This window comes from Culex pipiens, chromosome 3 (assembly GCF_016801865.2).
Source record: "Culex pipiens pallens isolate TS chromosome 3, TS_CPP_V2, whole genome shotgun sequence".
NCBI lineage: Eukaryota > Metazoa > Arthropoda > Insecta > Diptera > Culicidae > Culex > Culex pipiens.
Window position 1 is genome coordinate 56,188,374 of NC_068939.1, and position 26,388 is coordinate 56,214,761.

Consider the following 26,388-nt stretch of genomic DNA (forward strand, 5'->3'; position numbering starts at 1 on the left):
ATCTCCGCAACTAATAGTCCGATTTTCAATGTTAAAACATGAAACATTCTTGAAATTTTCCGATCTTTTCGAAAAAATTATTTAAAAAAAATTAAATCAAGACAAGCATTTTAAATGGGCGTAATATGCAATGTTTGGCCCTTTTAAAATAAAAGTCTTGATTTAAAAAAATCAATAGCCAGTTTCTCTATGGCTCAAAAGTTGCGGGTTTTTGTTCTCTAAAATATATCAAAAAATCACGAAAATAAAAAAAAAAACATATTTTGGAAAATTGAGTTTTTGTGACAAAAAAAATGATTAAAAAATCTGCAATTTTTTCCCGTGTACCTATTTTTTCTCAATAGTCCTCAACAATACCTACAACTTTGCCGAAGACACCAAATTGATCAGAAAATTCACTCAAAAGTTATACCTGTTTGAATATGTACGTACCATTTTTGTATGGACAGCAGCCAAAATTGTATGGAGACTTGTATGGGTGAACCAATGAACCAAAATAGCTTCTTTGGTCATATGGAAGACCCCCACAAAGTCTGAGCCAAATTAAAAAAATACAAAAATTAAAAATGGTTGAAATCGGCCGATTTCGTAGAGAGTTGCTCAACATTGCTTTCTTAACTCAATTTGTCTAAAAATGCGCGTTCGACAAGATAGAACGACAACAATGAAGTATTAATCATTCGTCATAGTAAACCTGTGGCTTTGGCGAAAATTTCAGCGAAATTGTTGTCAGTAATCCGATCAAATTCGTTAAACTTTTTTCCAAAACTTTATTTAACGCAAATTGTTTGAGTTATTGTTTTTTTTTTTAATTTTATGATAAGAAATTGTATACTTTGCATTGACAATTCAAAGTAATTTGAAGAATTCGAATGGTGTTATAACTTGAACGCCTCTGTTGTCCTACCATAACGCCTTACGTACCCCTACTACGAAACGAGAGTGCCTGAACTTGTCCACCTACAACTACACAAACGGGTCACACAGTCCAGGGCAGGATGCAATCCTGTGCCCAGGTGAGCTACGGAACACGTCAGGACCTCCCCGAGCCCTCCCCCTCCACCTCCACCGCCGGTGGGCAAAGAGTGGTTCGGGTCAGGTAAAAATAATAAACAGTATCCTTAATGGCAGCAAAAACCGGAAATGTGCCCTCCACTTGTAACCAGAGGCCTCATCGGCGGATCCATCGTTCGAGATTGAGTCGCTACTCGGGTTTTTGTCGTAGCCCTCTCCGCACGGGTAAAAGGTGAAAACCCATATCGTAACGGATCGGAGATTGTGGCCTGCCCATGGGGTGTGTTCCCCCCTGAGGCTTACTGCCAGGAAATTGCATATCATGTGGGGCACTATAAATACGATCCGCCGCCGTGGTTTCAGCATGATGCCGGCGGTCATAAACACCCTCGGATGACGGAAAAGTCCTGTGTTTGAGAGTTAGTGGAAGGGTCGTTGCGAGCTGGTGCAGTAAAGTTTGAAATATTAACGAGCAGAATTGCTTAACGATGGCCATTACGCAAACATTACTTAGCATTGCGTAAAAGCTGCATTGGCTGTAACATAGGTTGACGCTGATTTATATTGAGTCTTAATAACACCAACGGAGTGGAATTTGATGTCTTCTACTGTTATTTTGAAGAATAGTCGGAAACTATTAAATCTTGGTAGTCAAACGTAATGGTTGGAAGAACTCTACTCTAATTAATTAACCCATTTTTGGTATTTGTTGATAATTCTTCAAACGATGCATAAAGCATAGATGATATTGTCATCATTTGAAAAATATCTGAAGAGCATGAAAAATTCAAATATTTTTTTCAAAATTTGTCATATTGTTTGATTGTGTGCATTATTTCCTGTGAATTAACCTGAACATACTTTTTTAACAAAATCCCATCAAACCTCATTTTTCCGCCCCGTGACGTGTCGTTGGTTCTGCCATCAGGCAGACGAATAACAATGCTGTTGCAACTTTCACGAAGAAATCTTGCCAATTCATTTCGCTTACGGGATAGCCGTTTCGCGTTCGTTGCATCTGTCCGTCTACGTTGTCGCAAATCCTTGCTCAGCATCCCGTGAACCTGATCCCAGTTGTACACCAGAAAAAATAAAGTGAAAATTTTTTTTTCAAAATATTTTTGTAATTCTGACTTTAAAACGCAATTTAAAGTGAATTTATGGTCGCTGTGAACCATTTTTTTAATGTGTAATAACAACTCAACGGGGGTCGTCTTGCTGCATTTCAGAATGTCATCGCGTCGCTCTGCGTAACTTTTTGATGTCTTGCTTCAGAAATATGGACCACCATTTGCATTGTCTCGCCGGTGTTGGCGGCGTCGCGAATCAACCTAGATTCCGTCAAGATTTAAACGTCGTCACGACGCTGTTTTATTTTGTTTCACGAAAAACGACTGTTCTTGGTCTTGACTCTTGCCAAAGTAATGTTTCAAAGCATTAACGTTTCTTCTTTGTACCTTCAATTCAGTATTAAATATCACGCATGATACAAGATTAAAACAACTTTGCCGCAGCATAAAGTTAATGGTGCTTTGATGTGTGAACTTTGATGGGGGCGAGATAATGAGCAATCAACTTGCCAATAGGACTACATTTTCCTGGCATTTCAGTAAAGTTATAGGGCATATGCCGTATATAAGCTCATCGTTACCTTGTCAGAAGTGCTGTGATAATAATTATACCATTAAAACTTGATCATTTTCATTAAGCTCGCCGCACTTTGTGGTTTGGAAAATAATAAAATGGTGGGGAAATTTACTCGACAATCTTAAAAAAAAAATCTTTAAATGAATTAGATATCAGTAAAACATTCTCTCAAATATGTGGAGTCAAACTTCACCACCTCTTGATTTACAATTGAGCAACTCTCTACGAAATCGGCAAATTTCGACCATTTTTATTTTTTGTATTTTTTTATTTGACTTAAACTTTGTGGGGGCCTTCCCTATGACTAAGGCTACCAACTGTACGGATTTTTTCCTTACCGTACGGATTTTCGACCCTCTCCGCAGATTTTAAACAGGCCGGATTTTTTGTACGGAATTTTTTGCTTGAAACGGATTTGTACGGAATTTTAACAACTTTTTAAAAAATTCATTACTTTTTTGATTGGGTCAAAGCTTTTGCTAATTAGACATTTTTATTTAACTGTCAGTTTGATTTTAAAGAGATAACTTGCATAATTTACCTTGTGTTGTGCTTGTATTTATAGGACCTTTCCAATAAAAGCTCTAGAAATGCTTTCGTGAAAACACTGACAACGATATTATTCGTAAAAGCAAACTTGAAATTTCAAAAACTTTTAAAATTTTAACAAAAAATTTTCAATTTCTAAAATTCCAAATTTATCTAAATAATTCATTGACATTTTTTGTTATACCATGGTGTCATGTCGGTAAAGTATACGGATTTTTGCTCAGCAATAGTTGGTAGCCTTACCTATGACCAAATAAGCTATTTTGCGTCATTCTGCCCATAATTGAAAAATTAGGCTATTATGTCAAATCAAGAATTCCGAGAAAAACGCGTTTTAGTGTTTGTCACAAAATCTCCGTCAAGGCAATTTCCCATAAGAGTGGCATATTAGCCGTTTGGTTTTTCGCATCGGCAGCCAAGTCTTAACACTATTTCAGTAAAATTCAAGTTCCAGAAGATGCGTTGGAACATCCTCTATTACCTAGTGCTCGCATCTCGTTTTTGGCAAAAGTGGATATTAGCCGTTTTTTCAATGGTGGGCAGCATTGGTTCACCCATACAAGTCTCCATACAATTTTGGCTGCTGTCCATACAAAAATGGTATGTAAATATTCAAACAGCTGTTACTTTTGAGTGAATTTTTTGATCAATTTGGTGTCTTCGGAAAAGTTGTAGGTATTGTTGAGGACTTTTGAGAAAAAATAGGTACACGGAAAAAATAAATTGCAGGTTTTTTATCAACTTTTTTTTCACTAAAACTCAATTTCCCAAAATACGTATTTTTTGATTTTCGAGATTTTTTGATATGTTTTAGGGGACAAAACTCCGCATCTTTTGAGCCATAGAGAAACATGGTCAAAAAATCTGCCGCCGAGTAATGAATTTTTGAAAAAATAGTGATTTTTGGAAAAAAATCGAAGTTTCATGCAAAAACAAGTTTGACATTATTTTTTAATGCAAAGAATTTGCAATCGAAAAGTACTTTACAGATTTTTTGATAAAGGGCTCCGTTTTCAAGATATAGCCACAGAAAGTTTGATTTTAGCGAAATATTTGCAGTTTTTTAATTTTTAAAAATAGTGACCATGAGTGACCATTTCTAAAAATATTATTTTTTTGAAAAGTTCAGAAAATTTGCTATAAAATTGTCTAAGAGACATTCAAGATTGGACCTCAGGTTGCAGAGATAGAGACGCTTTAAGAAAAAGAAACACGAAAATTGAAATTTTCTTAATCTCACCAAAATAACCCACCATTTTCTAATGACGATATCTCAGCAACTAATGAAATTTTCCGATCTTTTGGAAAAAAATATTTTGAAAATTTTTAAATCAAGACTAACATTTTAAAAGGGTCAAACATTGAATATTACGCCCATTTAAAATGCTAGTCTTGATTTAAAAAAAATCAAAATATTTTTTTCGAAAAGATCGGAAAATGTTTCATGCCTTAACATTGATAATCGGACCATTAGTCATTAGACAATGGTGGGTTGTTTTGGTAAGATTAAGAAAACTTCAATTTTCGTGTTTCTTTTTCTTAAAGCGGCTCTATCTCAGCAACCCGAGGTCCAATCTTCAATGTCTCTTAGACAATTTTAGAGCAAATTTTCTGAACCTTTCCAAAAAAAAATATTTTTAGAAACGGTCACTCATGGTCACTACTTTTAAAAATTGAAAAACTGCAAATATTTCGCTAAAATCAAACTTTCGGTGGCTATATCTTGAAAGCCCTTTATCAAAAAAAACTATATACTTTTCGATTGCAAATTCAATTTTGCATTAAAAAATAATGTCAAACTTGTTTTTGCATGAAACTTCGATTTTGTCCAAAAGTCATTTTTTACCATGTTTATCTTTGGCTCAAAAGTTGCGGATTTTTGTCCTCAAAAACATATAAAAAAATCTCGAAAATCAAAAAATACCTATTTTGGGAAATTGAGTTTTAGTGGAAATGAAGTTGATAAAAAAATCTGCAATTTTTTTTCCGTGTACCTATTTTTTCTCAAAAGTCCTCAACAATACCTACAACTTTGCCGAAGACACCAAATTGATCAGAAAATTCACTCAAAAGTTACAGCTGTTTGAATATTCACATACCATTTTTGTATGGACAGCAGCTAAAATTGTATGGAGACTTGTATGGATGAACCAATCACACAAAATAGTTTATTTGGTCATAGGGAAGACCCCCACAAAGTTTGAGCCAAATAAAAAAATACAAATAAAATCCATTTCCGGTTTTGGTAGAGAATTGCACGATAGTTTAAAATTATAACCAGTTAGGAATGGACTTTTAAAATAATGTCATCGATGAATCCAAATCAAGAATTGTCGATTTCAGGAATTAATTGTTTGGTTTTGACTATGTTTTTATTCGCCAGGCCTTTTTTAACAATCATTAAAACAAATTCAAAATTGCGCAATAACTTCGAAAATTATCATTCCTCTTTATTTGAAGTGGTTCGAACAAAACCCCCAAACAAACGCAAACGATACCCGTCCATTTTAATCAGAGTTTTTCCACGAAAGCCACACCGTCCGACCTCCGGGGGGTGTGGTGCAGGAGGTCGTTCAGAATTAAATTGTTATTTGCGACCACAATTGTCCGACGGCACTCTCTCTTCGCGGAAAAAGGATGTTCTTGTGGAGAGGAGAATTTTTCTCGCCATTCTGGGTGCAGTTTTTCACTCGTTTTTTTAACGGGAAAAAATCGTTCGATGTTGCATTTATTTATTTTCCGATTAATTTATTTATTTTCCATTTTTCAACGCTCTCTTGTCCGGAGCTCCGGGGTGGCACTTTCCTTTATTGGCTCAGTAGTGCAAATTGTAAAGCGTTGTGGTTATATATCAATTAAATTGTTACCACCGACACAATACAGGTATTTTTGCGGATCTTTGATCGCGTATGAACAATTTTCCGCGTGTTGCAAAGCCGAACTGTGGCAGCTTATAAACTGATTTTTTTTTCTTCTTTTTTCAACAAGCATCAATGTGTTTTCATGCGGAATAATAAAGAAAAGCAAACAGTCAAGTGTTTAATTTGGTGATGGAATAATTATGCATGGGTTAAATTTAACTTAACAACAATTTTTTGTTTTTTTTTTCGACTTTATGTGGAAAATTACCTCCAACCCCAACCTGACAAAGCATATAAATTGTGGTTAATCAGCAGAGTTCTAACAAAACCTTGCAGCAAACATCAGTGCTGGAAACATTTCCCGTCCAATAGTTGTTGAAGTTGATGCCTTGCTGACACCACACAGATTCATCTCAACCCAACGGGCACAATCGGCAGCAATGAAAAGCGTTCGTGGCGATGATGATATTTGCCAAACAAGTGTGCGATAAACAGACATGGCTCGGACTCATCCTGCCATGCAGTGCAAAGGGTGAAAACTTCAAATCAAGTGATGCTTTCGGAAGCTTCTGAATCAGCACCATTCATTGTAGGGGACATACAATGGGTTGGGAGTAGGATTTGTGTGGACTGGCCACTGCTAAGTTCACACCAATAAAGCACGTGTACAAACATTGAGGGTGGACTTTTCCGCAGCACAAACAGATTGTTTTTAACTTTAGTCAGCACTATGTGGTGAAGTTTTAATAACATTTGGAATAAATTACAAATGTTTACTTAACTGTTTTCTCTCCATATAAACAATTCATTATTTTTTGAATAGGCTCGGACATTTTGGGGGCCTTCTCTATGATCAAAGAAGCTATTTTGTGTCATTGGTACACCCATACAAGTCTCCATACAATTTTGGCTGCTATCCACACAAAAATGGTATGTAAATATTCAAACAACTGTAACTTTTGAGTGAATTTTCTGATCAACTTGGTGTCTTCGGCAAAGTTGTAAATATTGTTGAGGACTATTGAGAAAAAAACAGGTACACGAAAAAAAGTGCTTTTCGAGATTTTTTGATATGTTTTAGGGGACAAAAATCCGCATTTTTTGAGCCATAGAGAAACATGGTCAAAAAATCTGCCACCGAGTTATGAATTTTTGAAATAACAGTGATTTTTGGAAAAAAACGAAGTTTCATGCAAAAACAAATTTGACATTATTTTTTAATGCAAAACTGAATATGCAATCGAAAAGTATTTTACAGATTTTTTAATGAAGGGCTCCGTTTTCAAGATATAGGCGTAATATTCAATGTTTGGCCCTTTTAAAATGTTAGTCTTGATTTAAAAAAAATAAAATATTCCCTGAATCCATATTTTGTCCTTATATTTTTATTTGATATATTTATATTTTTTTCAGTTTTTGACATTTTTTGAATTGGGTAATTCTCCGCCAATTCACACAGCATTTGCCTCGACCCCTCTTCGATTTTCGTGAAACTTTGTGCTAAAGGTTAATTTATATCTCCGAGGCTCGTTTTTTGATATCTCGTGACGGAGGGCCGGTACGACCCCTTGAACATACGAAAAAAGAGGTGTTTTTCAATAATTTGCAGTCTGAAACGGTGATAAAATAGAAATTTGGTGTCAAAGGGACGACCGATTTGATGGCGTACTCAAAATTTCGAAAAATAAAACTTAATTTTCATCGAAAACGCACTATTTGAAAAAAAAAACTCTTCCATTTACCGTTACTCGACTGTAATTTTTTTTGAAAATGTCATTTTAAGCGAAATTTAAAGTACATTTTAAATGAACATTGACTCAGTAGGATAATTTTTTCATTAGATTAAACAATTTCATTTTAATATTTCGTGTTTTTTTCTAACTTTGCAGAGTAATTTTTGAGAGTGCAACAATTTTTTAAAAAGTTGTAGCGAAGACAATTACAAAAATTTGTATGTATAAACATAAGGGGTTGCGATTTTTCGAAAAAAAAAGTTTTGAAAAAGTTGGCCATCGTTGATCATGGACGTTCACAGTCACCGGCGACAGACACGGACGTCGAAACAAAGAGAAACGCAAAAAGTAACTTTTTCAAAACTTTTTTTTTCGTAAAATCACAACCCCTTATGTTTATACATACAAATTTTATATTTATTAATTATATTTTTTTTATAAATCATTTTTTTGTAATTGTCTTCTCCACAACATATTAATATTTTTTTGTAATTGTCTGCTTTACAACTTTATAGAAGATTGTTACACTCAAAAACGTAACCCTGCAAAGTTAGAAAAAACACGAAATTTTAAGATGAAATTGTTTAATCTAAATGGAAAATAGACTCTTCTGGGTTAATGAAGATTCAAAAATAACATGAAATTTCTCTTAAAATTACATGTTTAATTTTTTTTAAACTTATAAGTAACGGTAACTGGCATAGTTTTCAAAACATTTTTAGTGTTTTTTTTATGAAAAGCGTGAAATTTAAAATAAAAGTCTCTTTGACAGCAAATTTATCACTCATCACCTTTTCAGGCTACAAATTAATGAAAAACACAGGTGAGGTCTCTTTTTTCGCATGTTCAAAAATTGAAGGGGTCGTGCCGCCCCTCCGTCACGAGATATCAAAAAACGGACCTCAGATTCGTGATCTGGGACAAAAGTCACTCTTTGGGACAAAGTTTCACGCAAATCGAAGAGGGGTCGGGGCAACTTTTATCGATATCGTGTGAGTTGGTAGATAATTACCCAAATGTTAGTCTTGATATTGACGGAAATTTTTTACAATCATAAATTTCAAATATAAATTAATTGACATTGTCTTAGTAAAATTACAGAATTGTCACGCAAATCGAAAATGGATTGATATATTTTCCCTATTTCCTATTTTTGACAATATATTATAATTGTATTTATTTCTCAGTTGTTAAATTCCAATAAGAAACTGAGTATTAAAACACAAAAATGAATACTTTGTTGAACCGAATAAATTCCCTACATCCAATCAAATCATGAGTTGCAGAAATCCACAACCATCAACAACATCAACAACAAAAGCGATAAAAGGAGACCATTCAGTGAAACCAACAGTTGCAATAATAAAACCCAATCAAAACAACAATTATCATAACACGCATCTTTCGTTCAGTGTTTGAAAGGGGTAAAATTCCAGTGATTGTACCTCTCAGTAATACGAAAAGCTAAGCAAAAGCAAACTCGTTCAACAACTTGCAGTTATCCCAAGTTTTCCGAGTGAATCGCCGTATGTGAAACTGTTTCGTGAAACTCTACCACCATGATGGGGGCGGCGGCCGCTTCAGCCGTGGCGCAAATTAGAATCGTTATTGATGACACCGAGCAGACGACCCGGTTCGGCGGGGGGGTTGTTGGCCACCACCGTGGTCACCGTGGTGGATCCCAAAATCAAACGACGACGACGAGTGCGGTTTCCTCGCCGACCCTGCTCACACCCAGCAGTCCACCGGCCTCGCTTTGGGGCTTTGGATTTGGCAACGGGGAGGAACCCAGAAGTGAAGACGAGGCAAGTTATGGGGTGGATTATGAACTCGATGAAATGCACGAGGACGAACTGGATAGCGAACTGGACGAACATCAGCACCATCACCAGGCCAGACTTCGGATGATTCAGCGGGATCATCACCGCCACAATCAAGATGAGGATGAGTACGACGAGGGCGAGGACGATGAGCTGGAGCTGGAAGACGAGGAGGACTTCTACAATAGGTTTGCTACCGAGGGTGCTTCGGATGGCTTGGTCGATCGATGTTTGCTTCTAATAATCGAGCTCAAACAATGATGCTTGGAGCGGTGTGAGTTGCTGGGTTTTATTTTTGATAACACTTTAAAATTTTATTGAATTTAATTTAATTTTAACATATGCAACATCCTTTATGCACGCATTTGTAAGCTAACATAATTATGCGAGATACATGAAATCGAAAAATTTCTTTAAATTCAATTTATTCCTCGTCAAGTCAAACATTGCATTTAAAGACATGTAAGGGATCCTCTAAATTTCAAATAAAGTTAACAGTATTAACATATTTATTACAACTCGATACTTTTGAAGTTGATGACTGTAAACCGATGCTTCTTGTAATGAGCTTGCTGAACTTTTCAGCACTTGTTTCGAAAAGTAAAACTTTTCAACATTTTTTGTTTTAAACGATTTATTGACAAAATACATGACCATTTGACTTATAATATGATAAACAATAATTGTATATTTCATACAAAGCGTAAATCTATCATACTTTGTAAATTGTAAATCTATCATAACTAGACCAAACCAAAGCGTTTACTGACATCAACTTCATAATTATCGAGTATTAATTATTATTCCAAACATAAAAAATTATCGACTTTGATTTGGTTGACAATTTGTGAGCCAAAATTTATAAAAATTCCAAATTTACACGCGTTTCCCGAGCAGACGAAAATAACTTGGGAAGGTCAGTTCTTGATATTGTGAGAAGATCGAAATATGTTATTGGGATGATCGGATTAGTTGTTAAAGTAACAAAAATCAATATTAAGATTTGTTTGAAGAATAACTTAAACTGTTATTATGTTGTTATTGCAATAACAAACCAATAACACAGAAAGAATCATGAAGGAATAACAAGATTTGTTATTTTGTGCGGAGAGGTATAGCAGCATAATAACAAAAAAAATATTGAACTGATATGCCTCCATAACAAAAAAAAAAGTTTTTGTTTTGGTTTATTTGCAATTTGCAAATAAACCTGCAGTTGCCATAACTCTTCTGTACTAGTCAGGACTGCAGAGTCGGGTTCCTTCAAGCGACTTTGAATCCATACTTTGAAGACATCTTCGACTCTGGATGCAGGATACGACGTCAACGCCGACTACAGCTCTCCAACAATACCCGACATCACAGATTCCGACTCCAAGTGAAAGTTGCTGAAAATTAGCTGAATCCGATGCCGTCTCCGAGGTCTCACTCCAGCTCGAACTTCAACGTCAGCTCCGAATTCCTCGCTCTGTGAAAATAATAACAGTTTTTGTTATTCACATTTCAAAAATTCTCAATAAATAAATCAATTCCCTTAGAGAATATATCAAACTAAAAAAAACATCTTTCAAAAGTTAATTTTATCAGATTAATTTAAGCTTAAGGACCCCATTTCATGGCCAAAATAACGACCCCGACGAAAATGGTCAAAACTATACCGTAGTTCTAGCCAATATTAGCAAAGTCCCTTAGGGGATACATCAAATTATAAAAAAAACGTTACTTAATTCACCTTTAGGTGGTTGGCGCCTTCCTCACATTTAAAGATTGCTATCCAAAATGCAAAAAGTGCGTAAATAACACATAAATGCTTGTATCTTTTGATAGATTTGTCAGATCTTCAATGTATTGGACGAGTTGGAAAGGTCTTTTAAATACCTTTCTAAAAATGTATAGCATGACGGGTTTTCTTACAAAAACCACCCTTTTTACAATCATCCGGACTTTTGTTAAACTCGTTTTTTTAGCATAACTTTTGAAGTACTTAACTTAACTTTATCATTTTTAATAGCGACTTATGGGACCCCAAGACGGATCGAATGACGCCAAAACGGACAAAATCGGTTCAGCCAATATCGAGATAATCGAGTGTCAATTTTTTGATCAACATCCCACCACACACACAGACATTTGCTCAGAAATTGATTCTGAGTCGATATGTATACGTGAAAATGGGTCTACGAGGTCGAATTAAGAAGTTCATTTTTCGAGTGATTTTATAGCCTTTCCTCAGTAACGTGAGGAAGGCAAAAATCAACTTTCAAAATTTCAACTTTTTAGAGTAATTTTAGCTTAAAGACCCCATTTCATGGCCATAATAATGACCCCGACGAAAATGGTCAAAATTATCCCATAGTTCTAGCCAGGGTTGTTAAAATATAAAAATATCAGCTATCAGTAACTACAGTTAGGGACCATCCATAAACCACGTGGACACTTTAGGGGGGGGTATGGCGGTTGTCCACAATCCATTGAGGGGGGTTGAGATTTCCAAAAAAGTGTCCACGTGGTTTGTGGATGGTCCCTTATCCCGCCTGAATATTCATGCCTCAAATACAACTGCTCTTCTCTCCTCATTGAAACTCTCAGCGCCGAACACATTTTCGTGTTTACCCACTCGCGATTGACATTTTCCTTTTCTCTCTCATTCTTGCTTCCACGATCATCCTACCGCAACAGCGTTTAACCACAAAATCCGCCACAAAACCAATTTTGCAAACGCAGTTTTACGGGACGTCATGCGTGGTCGGCTCCTAATCGCCATCTCGCGTTCTCTCATTGCAGTTTCCGGAGAGATTGAGAGACTCAGCGGTGAGAGCGTATGTATAGTCGAGGAAAAGGGTAGGAGTGATAGAGAGAGAATGACATCGCTGGGAATCACGAGACACAAGAAGAGATCTCACAAGCTATAGTGATGGCCGCTATACTCTCGGATATTTTTCTTGCAGAGATAATCTATTGATAGCTTTTCTATCACTCTTTTGCAACACTGGTTCTAGCCAATTTTAGCAAAGTCCTTCAGGGGGTATATAAAAAAAAATCAACTTTCAAATTTTCAACTTTTTAGAATAATTTTAGCTTTTTTTTTTTTTTTAATTTATATTTATTCAAATTTTTTTTCCATGTACATTCATTCAGTTAAAATATTATTGAGTGTCCAATCACAAACGATGACTTTTCACCTCAATTTTAAATACTAGCAACTTTCATTTATTCATGAAATATTGTAGCTTTCGCTATTCAGTGATTTCAAATGTAGGAGGTCCTACATGTACAAAAGGGAAAAGGGATACCTTAAAACTAACTTATAAACTATATAAAGAGCGGATCAATGCAGCTGAAGACTGCAATGATTTTTGTCGAAATGCATCAATTATCTTATTGGACATAACATCCAAAGTGTCAACTTCGGCTAATTGATGAAGTTCACTGGTGCTGAACCAGGGAGGAAGTTTCAGAATCATTTTCAGAATTTTGTTCTGAATCCTCTGAAGTTTTTTCTTCCTGGTTAAGCAACAGCTTGTCCAGATCGGCACAGCATAAAGCATGGCAGGTCTGAAAATTTGTTTATAAATTAACAGTTTATTCTTGAGACAAAGTCTAGAATTCCTGTTTATAAGTGGATACAAACATTTAATATATTTGTTACATTTAACCTGGATACTTTCAATGTGATCCTTGTAAGTAAGGTTTTTGTCAAAACCAAGTCCAAGATATTTCACTTGATCCTCCCACTTTAAATTTACCTCATTCATCTTTATAATGTGATGACTTTTTGGTTTAAGAAAATCAGCCCTTGGTTTGTGAGGGAAAATAATAAGTTGAGTTTTTGTAGCATTTGGAGTAATTTTCCATTCTTTCAAATAAGAATTGAAAATATCCAAGCTTTTTTGTAATCTTCTTGTGATGACACGAAGGCTTCTGCCTTTGGCGGAGATGCTTGTGTCATCAGCAAAAAGTGATTTCTGACATCCTGGGGGCAAATCAGGCAAGTCAGAAGTAAAAATATTGTATAAAATTGGACCCAAAATGCTTCCTTGAGGGACGCCAGCACGTACAGGTAGTTGATCAGATTTGCTATTCTGATAACATACCTGCAGAGTACGATCCGTCAAATAATTTTGAATAATTTTCACGATATAAATCGGAAAATTAAACCTTTTCAATTTCGCAATCAAACCTTTATGCCAAACACTGTCAAATGCTTTTTCTATGTCTAGAAGAGCAGCGCCAGTAGAATAGCCCTCAGATTTGTTGCTTCGAATTAAATTTGAAACTCTCAACAACTGATGAGTAGTTGAATGCCCAAGGCGAAATCCAAACTGCTCATCAGCGAAAATTGAATTTTCATTAATGTGCGTCATCATTCTATTAAGAATTATTCTTTCGAATAATTTACTAATAGATGAAAGCAAACTAATGGGCCGATAGCTTGAGGCTTCAGCAGGATTTTTATCCGGTTTCAAAATCGGAATTACTTTGGCATTTTTCCAACTACTGGGAAAATATGCCAAATCAAAACATTTGTTGAAAATTTTGACCAAGCAACTTAAAGTTGCTTCTGGCAATTTTTTAATTAAAATGTAAAAAATGCCATCCTCACCAGGGGCTTTCATATTTTTAAATTTTTTGATAATAGATTTTATTTCATTCAGATCCGTATTAAAAACTTCATCTGATGAAAATTCTTGTTCAACAATATTCTGAAATTCTATTGAAATTTGATTTTCAATAGGACTCAAAACATTCAAGTTGAAATTATGAGCACTCTCAAACTGCTGAGCAAGTTTTTGAGCTTTTTCCCCATTAGTTAATAGAATATTATCACCATCCTTTAAAGAAGGGATGGGTTTTTGAGGTTTCTTAAGAACCTTTGAAAGTTTCCAAAAATGTTTGGAATAAGGTTTAATTTGTTCGACATCTCTTGCGAACTTTTCATTTCGCAGGAGAGTGAATCTGTGGTCAATAACCTTTTGCAAATCTTTTTGAATTCGCTTCAGTGCAGGATCACGAGAACGTTGATACTGTCTTCGGCGAACATTTTTCAGACGAATCAGAAGCTGAAGATCGTCATCAATAATGGGAGAATCAAATTTGACTTGGACTTTAGGAATAGCAATATTCCTAGCATCCAAAATTGCATTAGTTAAAGATTCCAAGGCTGAATCAATATCAGCTTTGGTTTCTAAAACAAAATCATGATTTAAATTATTCTCAATATGATGCTGATACCTGTCCCAATTAGCTTTGTGGTAATTAAACACAGAACTATTGGGTCTGGTAACTGCTTCATGAGAAAGTGAAAAAGTTACTGGGAGGTGATCAGAATCAAAATCAGCATGAGTCACTAAAGGACCACAATACTGACTTTGATTTGTCAAAACCAAATCAATTGTTGATGGATTTCTAACAGAAGAAAAGCAAGTTGGCCCATTCGGGTATAAAACCGAATAAAGACCAGAAGTGCAATCTCTGAATAGAATTTTACCGTTGGAATTTACTTTAGAATTATTCCAAGATTGGTGTTTGGCATTAAAATCACCGATGATCAAAAATCGAGATCTATGCCGAGTAAGTTTATTCAAATCCCCTTTGAAATAATTTTTATTTTCCCCAGTGCACTGGAAAGGCAAATATGCAGCTGCAATCATAATTTTCCCAAAAGAAGTTTCAAGTTCAATGCCCAAACTTTCAATAACTTTTAACTTAAAGTCACGTAACGTGCTATAAGTCATACTACGGTGGATAACTATTGCAACTCCACCGCCATTTCGATTCATTCGGTTATTAGTTATAACTTTATAATCTGGATCACTTTTCAAATAAGTGCCAGTTTTTAAAAATGTTTCGGTTATAACAGCAACATGCACGTTATGAACTCGTAAAAAGTTGAAAAATTCATTTTCTTTCGCTTTTAAAGAGCGAGCATTAAAATTCATAATATTGATGGAATTACTTAGATCCATGATTAAACTTCAGGGTAAGAACAACATCATTCGCAAATTTTAATCCAATCTGGATTGCTTCCATCATGGATGTAGCATTACTCATTGTTTGAATCAAACCAAACAGTGAGTTTTGCAAAAAAGTCATTTTTTCAAACGTAACATCGCCGAGATCAGAAGATCCCAAAGCGTTGCCAGCAGAAAAATTTTCAAATGAGATTTGAGGTACCTGCCCAATTTCAGAAAGATTGGTAGAGGATTTAAAATTCGTGGATGAACCCGAAACGACGTTAGCATAAGAAATGCCATTGTTGTTACCTAACTTTTCCACGGTAGGGGTATTTCTAGAATTGTTCGAGTGAGACAGCACGAACGTTTGATTTAAAGTTGCAGGTACAACCTGACTTTGAGAAAATTTCGGTTTGGATTTCGGCTGATGCTTAGCACGAGAATCCAAAACCTTTTTTCTGATGGGGCAATCCCAAAAATTTGATTTGTGATTTCCACCACAATTTGCACATTTGAATTGGGTGACTTCTTTCACGGGACAATTGTCCTTGTCGTGAGAAGAATCCCCGCAAACCATGCATTTTGGAACCATGGCGCAATGATCAGTACCGTGACCGAATGCCTGGCAACGCCGGCACTGGGTCAGATTCTGGCCATTACCGCCATGTTTCTTAAAATGCTCCCACTTTACCCGTACATGGAACAAAAACTGAACTTTGTCCAAAAGTTTCAAATTGTTGATTTCATTTCTGTTGAAATGAATCAGATAAAATTGTGAAGTCAAACCAAAGCGAGAAATATTCCCGTTTGATTTTTTCTTCATCGGTATTACTTGGGATGGGGCAAAGCCAAGCAACACCTTAAGTTCGTTTTTGATCTCATCCACCGACAAGTCGTTGGAGAGACCTTTCAAGACCGCCTTGAATGGCCGAGCATTCTTGGTCTCATACGTGTAGAAATTGTGTTTGTGGTTTTTCAAATAACCAACAAAAGTTTGGTGATCTTGTAAAGATTCCGTCAACAAGCGACATTCTCCTCTTCGACCAAGCTGGAACGAAACTTTCAAATTGCAAGTTTCCTTGCAATTCTTCAGTTGCGTTCGAAAGCTGGCCAAATCGGAGACGGAAGTCACTACAATTGGCGGAGCCTTTACTCGTTTCTCGACGGCAGAAGGCTCAGTACGAGAAGCAGGTTCCTTGTCATCAGTTTCGGATAAAACACCGAAACTGTTTGTCAATGGAATTGGAGGATTGACCTCACATTCAGAATCAGAATCAGACCTCAGAAGAGGCTGTTTTCTTTTTCTGTTTCCGTTAGCCGGTTTAGCGTTCAAACGCTTCACCGACGTAACGACCAAATCTTCAGAAGATTTGCGTTTTCCTTTGTTTTGACGCATTTTGCAAGCAAAGTTCTCTTAAAAAGATGGCTTTGTTTGTAAAATACAACAAAATTTCAGGTGGGGTTAGTCTTGAAAAGACTGTTTAGAATTTTGGAAAATAACTCAGGTAGTCTTTAAAAAGACTGTGAATTTTGTTTTGAAATAACTCTGAGCTTAGGTAGTAAAAAATACCGCAGCTCTAGTGTCCGTTCACCACGAAGGTTCGCAAGACACTGAATAATTTTAGCTTAAGGGACCCCATTTCATGGTCAAATTAATAACCCTGACGAAATTGGTCAAAATTATCCCATAGTTCTAGCCAGTATTAGCAAAGTCCCTTAGGGGGTATATCAAATAATTAAAAAAAATCAACTTTAAAATTTTCAACTTTTTAGTATAATTTTAGCTTAAGGACCCCAAAATAATGACCCCGACAAAATTGGACAAAATTATACCAAAGATCTAAACATATTTAACAAAAGAAAAAAAATATTGTGTTATGGACACTAAAAAACTTTTCCATTTGTGCGATTTATGGTAATTTTATTTCTAAGTCAGAATACCAAACGAATAACAAATCTTGTTATTAGGAGAGTTTTTGAAATGTATAACATTTTCTCTTATTAGCGTTGTATGAAACATTTTCAGTATAATTTCACTTCAATACCAAATCTTGTTATTTTATCAGAAACTGTTATTACTTTCTCTTTTTCAAGTTGATGTTCAGGATAAAATAATAACACTTTTTGTTATTTTAACAGAATTTGTTATTGAAATATTATTAATTTTTTATTACCGTCTGCCCGGGTTTCATTAAAAATCCTTAAACTTCAACTCCGTTCACCCCCAATAAAAGAAGATTGTAGCAGACCCGCTCTCGCTGAACATTATTACGTTTAGTGGTCATGACGAAAGCTCCCCGCTAGGCTGCCGCTCCAAAGCTTGGTGAAAGTGATTGTAAGGCCCCCGAACTCTAAATTGGCAACCAGGACGGATTCAACGTGCGAGGCTCTTCTCTCGTTCACGGCCGCTCTATTTCGGGTTTGCCACAATTTATACCCCCGGATAAATTCCAGGTGGCCCGGCAAACGCGGCTTCAGCTGCTGCTGCTGCAGCTGATATAAATGCAAACTAAATCTAAATCCGGCGATGGTACCTGGACGAGAGTATCGTTCGTGAGAGAGAGTTTGAACTGCATACTTTTCAAGCATTTGTATATTATTCGTATTTTGTGTTATACAATGTTTTTTGCCTGAATTTGAGACTAATGATAATTTTTGACGATGCTGATTTTAATATATAAACAGGTTTTTTGAACATGTTTGGTTTTCCTTTTTACAAAATTCAAAAACATGTTACGAAATAACTAGAGTTTACGGTACAAATCTCGCCGTCCCCGTAATCACAGAACCAGTAACTGAATCACCGCGAAATTGAGTTTACTTCCGGTGCATAAAGCTCTGAAACGAGCATTACCACCAACTACTGGTGCTTGCCTTGCCGCGTTCGTTTGTTTTGGTGCTTAGAACTGAACGAGTATTATAAGCGGAAATTAATTGTGTGGGTATATGTGCTTAAGTGAGTGTACTAGAGAGTGCTTCCGCATGAACACTCGAAAATAATTACATGCATTGAGTAGCCTTTAGCCCGGTTTGTGGAAGCCGCCTGATCCTGGCAGCTGGTTCGGAATTTTCAGAAATTTAGTTCAACTTAATGCCACTTTGCGGGAAATGGAGAGCTTTTTCACAAGAACAGTTACGGCTTGTAATTAGCTTTTTTGCCCGGTCATTTTGCTCAAATTAAAAGCATACTTACGGTGGTGTCATTTAAAAGTGCAATCACCACTAGTACTGGTAGATTAACAGCTTATTAGCTGCCGACTTTAGTGCATCCACGTGGAGTTCACGCCCTGCAAAGCCCTTGGGTCCAATTACCCCTGCTCCTTTTATGGCGCTTCGACGAGGCTCTTTAAAATCAAACAGAACCTGCGATGAGAGAGCTTTTACGGTCCATTTTCATCACCCATTCATTAAACGGGACGCGCTTAATGTGTTGAGGTGGAATGGATTTACCACGCACACGTGTACATGTACGTGACGCACACACGTGGCCAGGATCAACGCAACAGGGAAGACGCTGACGCCGGCTGGAGACCATTAGGGTAATTGTTTTTCACCTGGTTTGAATGGTCACGAAGAGCACAAACCGAACGGAAACTCGGCAATTACAGGAGCTTATGTTAATCGGTCATTTCACACGATCCAATACGTAAACCGGCTGGATTACGCATTGATTGTGGGCTGATCAGTAACAGAGTTGGAAATGCCCCCTCTCTCTCCTGTGGGAGGTGCCATGATTGTGGTTGTGGTTTGTGGTTGATGGTATGGGTAAGCATAATGTAATTACAACGGATTAAGCAGTTCTATTTCTGTATATTTTTTTGTTCTGATGAAATGTTCCAGAATTGATTGGTAGTGACAGTTGCATTGATATAAAGGAGAATGGGCAAATTTGTATGGGAGCTGGTCCAAGGATGTACACGAACGGGACCAACTTTTTTCGAAAGATCTCGCCGAGACATGAAAAAAGTCTTCTGGACCAACTCTCTAAACCCCGGGGTTCAAAAGTTACAAGCTGTTGAAGTTTGAGCATTTTGGGTAAAAATGTACGAAAAATCAAATTTTTGCTATTTCTAAAATCATTCATAAAATCTCTGTTTCATTATGGATTTCGATTTTCTTGACTTCATTCGACGCGTATCAGCAAAAACTATGAGTTCTGATATGTCTTAGCATGATTGAAACATGATTTCTCTTGTTTTTATCCGTTTGAACTGTTTGTGCAAGAGGCATCCCATAGAAACAAGTCGAAACTTCAAGGTTTTGAAACCGGATCCGACCCAGACTGCTTCAGTGAGTATGAAAGGCTTCAGTTTAATGTTGTAACAACTTATTGGGATGGTCTAATCATCCGAGAACTCCTTGGAGTTAAGTCTACCGCCGTAACAAGCAAGATGTCGGCGGTTTTTGACCACGGATCATACCCGCATGGCTTCAGTGAGAATGGTAGACTATTTCAGATGTATTGAGATGTCCTGGGTCATCCAAGAACTCCATGGAGTTATGATCTGCCAGTCTACCACCGTAACAAGCAAGATGTCGGCGGTTTTTGACCACGGATCATACCCGCATAGCTTCAGACAGTATGGTAGACTGCTTTGTTAATGTGTTCGGATGTCTCTGGTCATCCTAGGACTCCCTGGAGTTTAGATATTTGGGTCACTGTAACAAGAAAAAGGTCGATGATTTTTAACCGCGCATCATAACCGCAAAGATTCAGTGTGTATGACAGACTGTATTGCTGTTATGTTGGGATGTTTTGGACCATTCCAGGGAGTCCTAGGATGACCAGAGACATCCGAACACGTTAACAAAGCAGTCTACCATACTGACTGAAGCTATGCCGGTATGTTCCGGGGTCAAAAACCGTCGACCTCCTGCTTGTTACGGCTGTTGCTCCACAGATCATAACTCCAGGGAGTCCTTGGATGACCCAGGACATCCTAACATATTAGCAAAGTAGTCTACCACACTCACTGAAGCTATGCGGGTATGTTCCGTTGTCAAAACCGGTCGACATTTTGCTTGTTACGGTAGTAGACCCACAGATCTTAACTCCAGGGAGTCCTAGGAGAACCCAGGACACTCCAACACATCAGCATAGTAGTCTACCATACTCACTGAAGCCATGTGGGTATGATCCGTGGTCAAAAACCGCCGACATCTTGCTTGTTACGGCGGTAGACTCACCGGTCTTAACTCCAAGGAGTTCTCGGATGACTCAGACCATCCCAATAAGTTGTTACAACATTGCACTGAAGCCTTCCATACTCACTGAAGCAGTCTGGGTCGGATCCGGTTTCAAAACCTTGAAGTTTCGACTTTTTTCTATGGGATGCCTCTTGCACAAACGGTTCAAACGGATAAAAACAAGAGAAATCATGTTTCAATCATGCTAAGACATATCAGAACTCATAGTTTTTGCTGATACGCGTCGAATGAAGTCAAGAAAATCGAAATCCATAATGAAACAGAGATTTTATGAATGATTTTAGAAATAGCAAAAATTTGATTTTTCGTACATTTTTACCCAAAATGCTCAAACTTCAACAGCTTGTAACTTTTGAACCCCGGGGTTTAGAGAGTTGGTCCAGAAGACTTTTTTTCATGTCTCGGCGAGATCTTTCGAAAAAAGTTGGTCCCGTTCGTGTACATCCTTGGACCAAATTTGCCCATTCTCCTTTGTTTTTTTGTTTTCAGAGCAATTCCAGCCCAAAACAGGAATTTTTCAGGTACTTTTTTCTCGACCCTCTCCGATTTCAATGAAACTTTGTTATCCTACGCTTATATAAGCCATTTTTGTGTATATGGAGCCAGTTCCACACGATAATGACATTTGAGAAGGGCGTAAGTGTTTTAAATATTTTTGTAATTCGGAATTTAAATATTTCTGTATCTCGAAGCCGTTGCATCGTATCAAAAAGTGGTCAAAGACAAACTTGTAGGAAATTTGACGGGCTTTTCGATAAAAATACACTGAAAGAAAAAAACACCCAACTTTTATGAGATTTTTTGATTTTTAAGTTTAAAAGTCAAATTTGAGGGGGAGCCCACGATTTTTTTTCGTTCAAAATTTTTGTGAAGATAGCCTAAGATGTTACAAAAAGACTCACGAAAAATGCAGGATGGAGCAACTCACCTAAAAAATACAAAAATCATTTACTGAAACTGTTTTTTTGAAAAGTGCTCTAAACGTCAAAATTTTCAAAAACCGAATACGGGAATCGATTCTCCAGACAATTTTACATAAAAGTCTCCATATTGACCATTGTCCTAAGTCCAATCCTTGTAAAGTTACAGCGGTTTTAAAAATAAAAATGTAGAAAAAATAGGTTTTTTGATGGTTTTTGGCAATTTCTATATGACAGACTTAATTTTTCAGTCTCGTAAATATTTTTACCGGAAAGCTCGTCAAATTTCCCATAAGTTTGTCTTTGACAACATTTAAATTGGATGTATGAGCTTGCAGATATAAGCTAATTACATTGCTCATAATTGAAAACATCATATTTTTTCAGTGTAGTATAGTAACCTGGATAGTAAATTAGCTTATATCTGTAAGCCCATACATCCAATTGAAATGTGGTCAAAGACAAACTTATGGGAAATTGGACGAGCTTTCCGGTAAAAATATTTACGAGACTGAAAAATCAAGTCTGTCATAAAGAAATTGCCAAAAACCATCAAAAAACCTATTTTTTCTACATTTTTATTTTTAAAACCGCTGTAACTTCACAAGGATTGGACTTAGGACAATGGTCAATATGGAGACTTTTATGTAAAATTGTCTGGAGAATCGATTCCCGTATTCGGTTTTTGAAAATTTTGACGTTTAGAGCACTTTTCAAAAAAAAAGTTTCAGTAAATTATTTTTGTATTTTTTTTAGGTGAGTTGCTCCATCCTGCATTTTTCGTGAGTCTTTTTGTAACATCTTAGGCTATCTTCACAAAAATTTTGAACGAAAAAAAATCGTGGGCTCCCCCTCAAATTTGACTTTTAAACTTAAAAATAAAAAAATCTCATAAAAGTTGGGTGTTTTTTTCTTTCAGTGTATTTTTATCGAAAAGCCCGTCAAACTTCCTACAAGTTTGTCTTTGACCACTTTTTGATACGATGCAACGGCTTCGAGATACAGAAATATTTAAATTCCGAATTACAAAAATATTTAAAACACTTACGCCCTTCTCAAATGTCATTATCGAGTGGAACTGGCTCCATATACACAAAAATGGCTTATATAAGCGAAGGATAACATGTCTACAAAGTTTCATTGAAATCGGAGAGGGTCGGGTACAACCGATTCCCTATTTGGCATGGAATTGCTCTTCAATCCATGATGATTTGTGCTTAGCATTTGTGGTTTGGGGTGCCTAGACTTGTTGTTCATCGTTGGATGATATTTTTTTTGTTAAATTTGATTGAGTAGGTTGAGGGGGAAATGCCAAATATAGTATTTTAGATATCCAAAATTGTCTTAATTCTTTCAGTGTTGTCCTTTTCGCAAGACTTCATTGTTTGTCCATATTTCATTTGTCCTTTCGAATGCTAGAAACTAAAGAGCGCAAGAAAAATCCCCATCCATAGTGCAAAAAGAGTCTCACTCCATGGCTCCTTACCATTACGTGTCAGTTTTCATTATAGGACACTTCCATTCTACAGCCAGCGGGCAGCCAGTATCACCAGCTTTTTCTGCTGACCGGACCAAAAAAGTGTGATGATTTTTTATTTCACCTCTTGTAAAAGCTGCCACCAGCCAGCTGAAGCAAGCAAAATTGAATAAAATTACTACGAAAAAAAGGCAGGGAGCAATCCCGAGGATATTGTTCTCACAGCCACGAACTTCCAATTTCAACTTGCGTTCCACTTTGGCCGGGAGGACGATAAAATCCCTCGACAAATGGGGTCATTCTGCTAGCGACAGCGACGTCGATGCCTTTGTCCAGGGTGACCACCCCCAACGGTGTCGGTTACTGGCCCAGGTCAGCGCGCCGGAACGTAAGCAACAAGCGTGGGATCAGTGTTGCCAGCTAACGCCAACTTAGGGAAGGCCAACCTACTTCAACAATCAACTTCAACCGCACTATCAGCATTTTCTCCTTTTAGATGTAAGGAAAGCAACTTCTCTTTGATGGTTTCTAAAAATTAGAATATATTGGTTCAGTATATCCTGCAGAAAATATACAGTTTCCCCCTATATGACCAGAGATGGCTGGCGTCAACCCGGGGCATGAATCTGCGGTCAATTATTCGTACGTTTTTACGTGATGTGTCCCAGAATGAGTTCCTGGAAGAAATGTGAGTTGATTGTCCGAGTGAGTGTTTTTGCTGGACATTGTGTTTCAATAAGAGTAGTTTTTGTATTTAACTATGGCTCTCTCTCTTAAGTTATTTAAAATAACAACAGTTTTATTTTTAAAATCAAATTAAAACATATTAAAGTAACATAACCAACACGCTTTGCGTAATGAAATGTTTCATATCAAATAGCCACTTTTCTAAGATTATTTGTTAAAGCTTACATTTTTGCTCGGGAATTCTTCAGATCACATTTTCTGATGATTAATTTGAGAAAACTAAACTGAAATTTGCTGAGTTGAATTCCACAAAAGATGGCGAAGTTTTAATAAAATAATAAATTAACTTTGAAGTAGAGGAAAGGGTCATCCTCTACCAAACTTTGTCCTAAGGGGTAACTTTTGTCCCTTATCACGAATCCGAGGTCCGTTTTTTGATATCTATAGACCGAGGGGTGGTAGATCCCTTTAAAATTGAATATGCAAAAAATAACATGTGTTTCAATAATTAGCAGTCTGAAACGGTGATGAGATGGAAATTTGGAGTCAAAGGGACTTCTAAGCAAAGTAGGACGCCCCGAAAAAAACGTACTTTTCACTGAAAAAATAAAAAAAACGTTAAACACTCTGCCATTTTTCGTTACTCAGCTTAAAAATATCTGGAACATGTAATTTTAAGGGAAATTTAATGTTCTATTAGAAACTACATCAACCCAGAAGGGCATTTTTTTTGTTTAAAAATTTCATTCATTTTTTTAATTTCGTGTTTTTTCTAAGTTTGCAAGGTTATTTTTTAATGTGTTCATATGTGCAAATCACGATTTTACAAAAAAAATCGACACCCCGGGCAGACGGTAATAACAAAATTCATGCCATTTCAATAACAAATACTGTTAAAATAACATTAAACGTTATGGAATCTTCTTGAAAAATCCATTTTTGCATAAGAGTTTAATAACAGTTTATGTTATTATAACAAATTGTGTTATTGGTCTGATATTGATTGAAAGCCAAAACAACTTTGAAATAACATTTTTTGTTATGAAAGAATACCTCCAACTGTTATTGGGATGGTCGGATTAGTTGTTAAAATAACAAAAAATAATAACAAAGATTTGTTCGAAGAATAACTAAAACTGTTATTAGTCTGATATTACAATAACAATTCAATAACAAAAAAATCATAACGACGAATAACAAATCTTGTTATAAATAACATAAAATGGTATTGGCCTAGTATTGTTAAATATCAAAAAATGTTATTCCCAAGTTATTTTCGTCTGCTCGGGACAACCAACTTTTTCAAAACTTTGTTTTCCTAATTTCGTGATTACTCGTGATGGTTATAAGCAAATCCCATGTGTTTGTATACCTTTTTTATGTTATTGTCTACTCGACAACTTTAAAGAACATCAATATACTCTGTAAATAACCCTGCAACGTTAGCAAAAACACGAAATTTAAAAATGAAAAATTTCGTTTTAAATAAAAAAATTACTCTTCTGGGTTATTATAGATTCTAAAAGTACATTAAAATTCCCTTAAAATGACATATTCAAAAAAAAATACAGTATAGTAACGAAAAAGTGCAGAGTTTTCAAAACTTGTTGTGTGTTTTTTTTTTCGATAAATAACACTTTTTTCGGAATTTTGAGTGTGCCATCAAATCTGGCGTCCAATTCAACATAACAGTCCCTTTGACACCAAATTTACATGCTATCACAAACACGTCTTGTTCAAAAATTTAAGTGGTCGTACGAGTTCGCATGGAATTCTTTCGTTTTTATTGAATATCTCAGGGATGAAATCGAATTAGGTTTTAAGCTTTTTTATTCTTTTTCCTTAGCAAATCTGGAAGGTTTTTTTTTAATTTTTCCTTCTCTTACCAAATCCATTGTTAGAGTATCCAATTACATCAAAATGAATTATAGTACAAATCATAGTTGAAAGAAACTCCAAAACTCTATTATGTTAGAAGAAATACGGAATTGTAAATGATTGCTTAAATACTAATACAATAAATTGAATTGAATTGAAATCGAATTTCGGGGATCTGTGAAGGTCAAAATGTGAGGCATTGTAAGCTGTACAAAATAGCGTTCTTAACTCAATTTGGCCTAAAATTTTCCTGCGACAAGCTAGCAGGGCAAAGATGTAGTGTAGATGGCTTGATTGTAACACTTTTTTTAAACCTTCACAATTTATCAGAACTTTATTTTGCAATCAGTACTACTATGCAATTCGTATTTTTGTGATTTATTAAAAGGACATCAGTTAAACGACTAAGTTATTTTATTGGATAAAGTAAAAACTAAAAAAAGATGCAAAACCTGGATCACTGCCTATTTGAAAAAAATAAATTGAATCGATTTGAAATAAAACTTATTAACATTTGACTTGATTAAATTTCATCATTAAATAGATACATAACAAGACTGATTTGATACTCATAAAAAATACTTCCTGTATTCACCGCTCCAAAGTTGCCGATGCAAGTTAATCTTGGAAATGTGCGGTT

The 26,388-nt window shown here is 36.0% G+C and overlaps 1 protein-coding gene across 24 annotated transcripts in view; it reads left to right on the top strand.

Annotated features, from left to right (window-relative positions):
• The window catches only part of LOC120428611 (potassium voltage-gated channel subfamily KQT member 1), a 404,586-nt gene that overhangs the window by 196,751 nt on the left and 181,447 nt on the right, over nt 1-26,388 (top strand). The window contains exon 1 of one of the 24 annotated variants that reach the window (XM_052710654.1): nt 9,324-9,812. The exons of 22 other annotated variants lie outside the window; for them this stretch is intronic. In XM_052710654.1, the coding sequence (XP_052566614.1) occupies nt 9,364-9,812 (449 nt within the window). In that variant the 5' untranslated portion in view covers nt 9,324-9,363. Of the gene's footprint in view, nt 1-9,323; nt 9,813-26,388 lie in introns of those variants that run through there. One more of the 24 variants, XM_052710660.1, reaches the window with a different exon arrangement.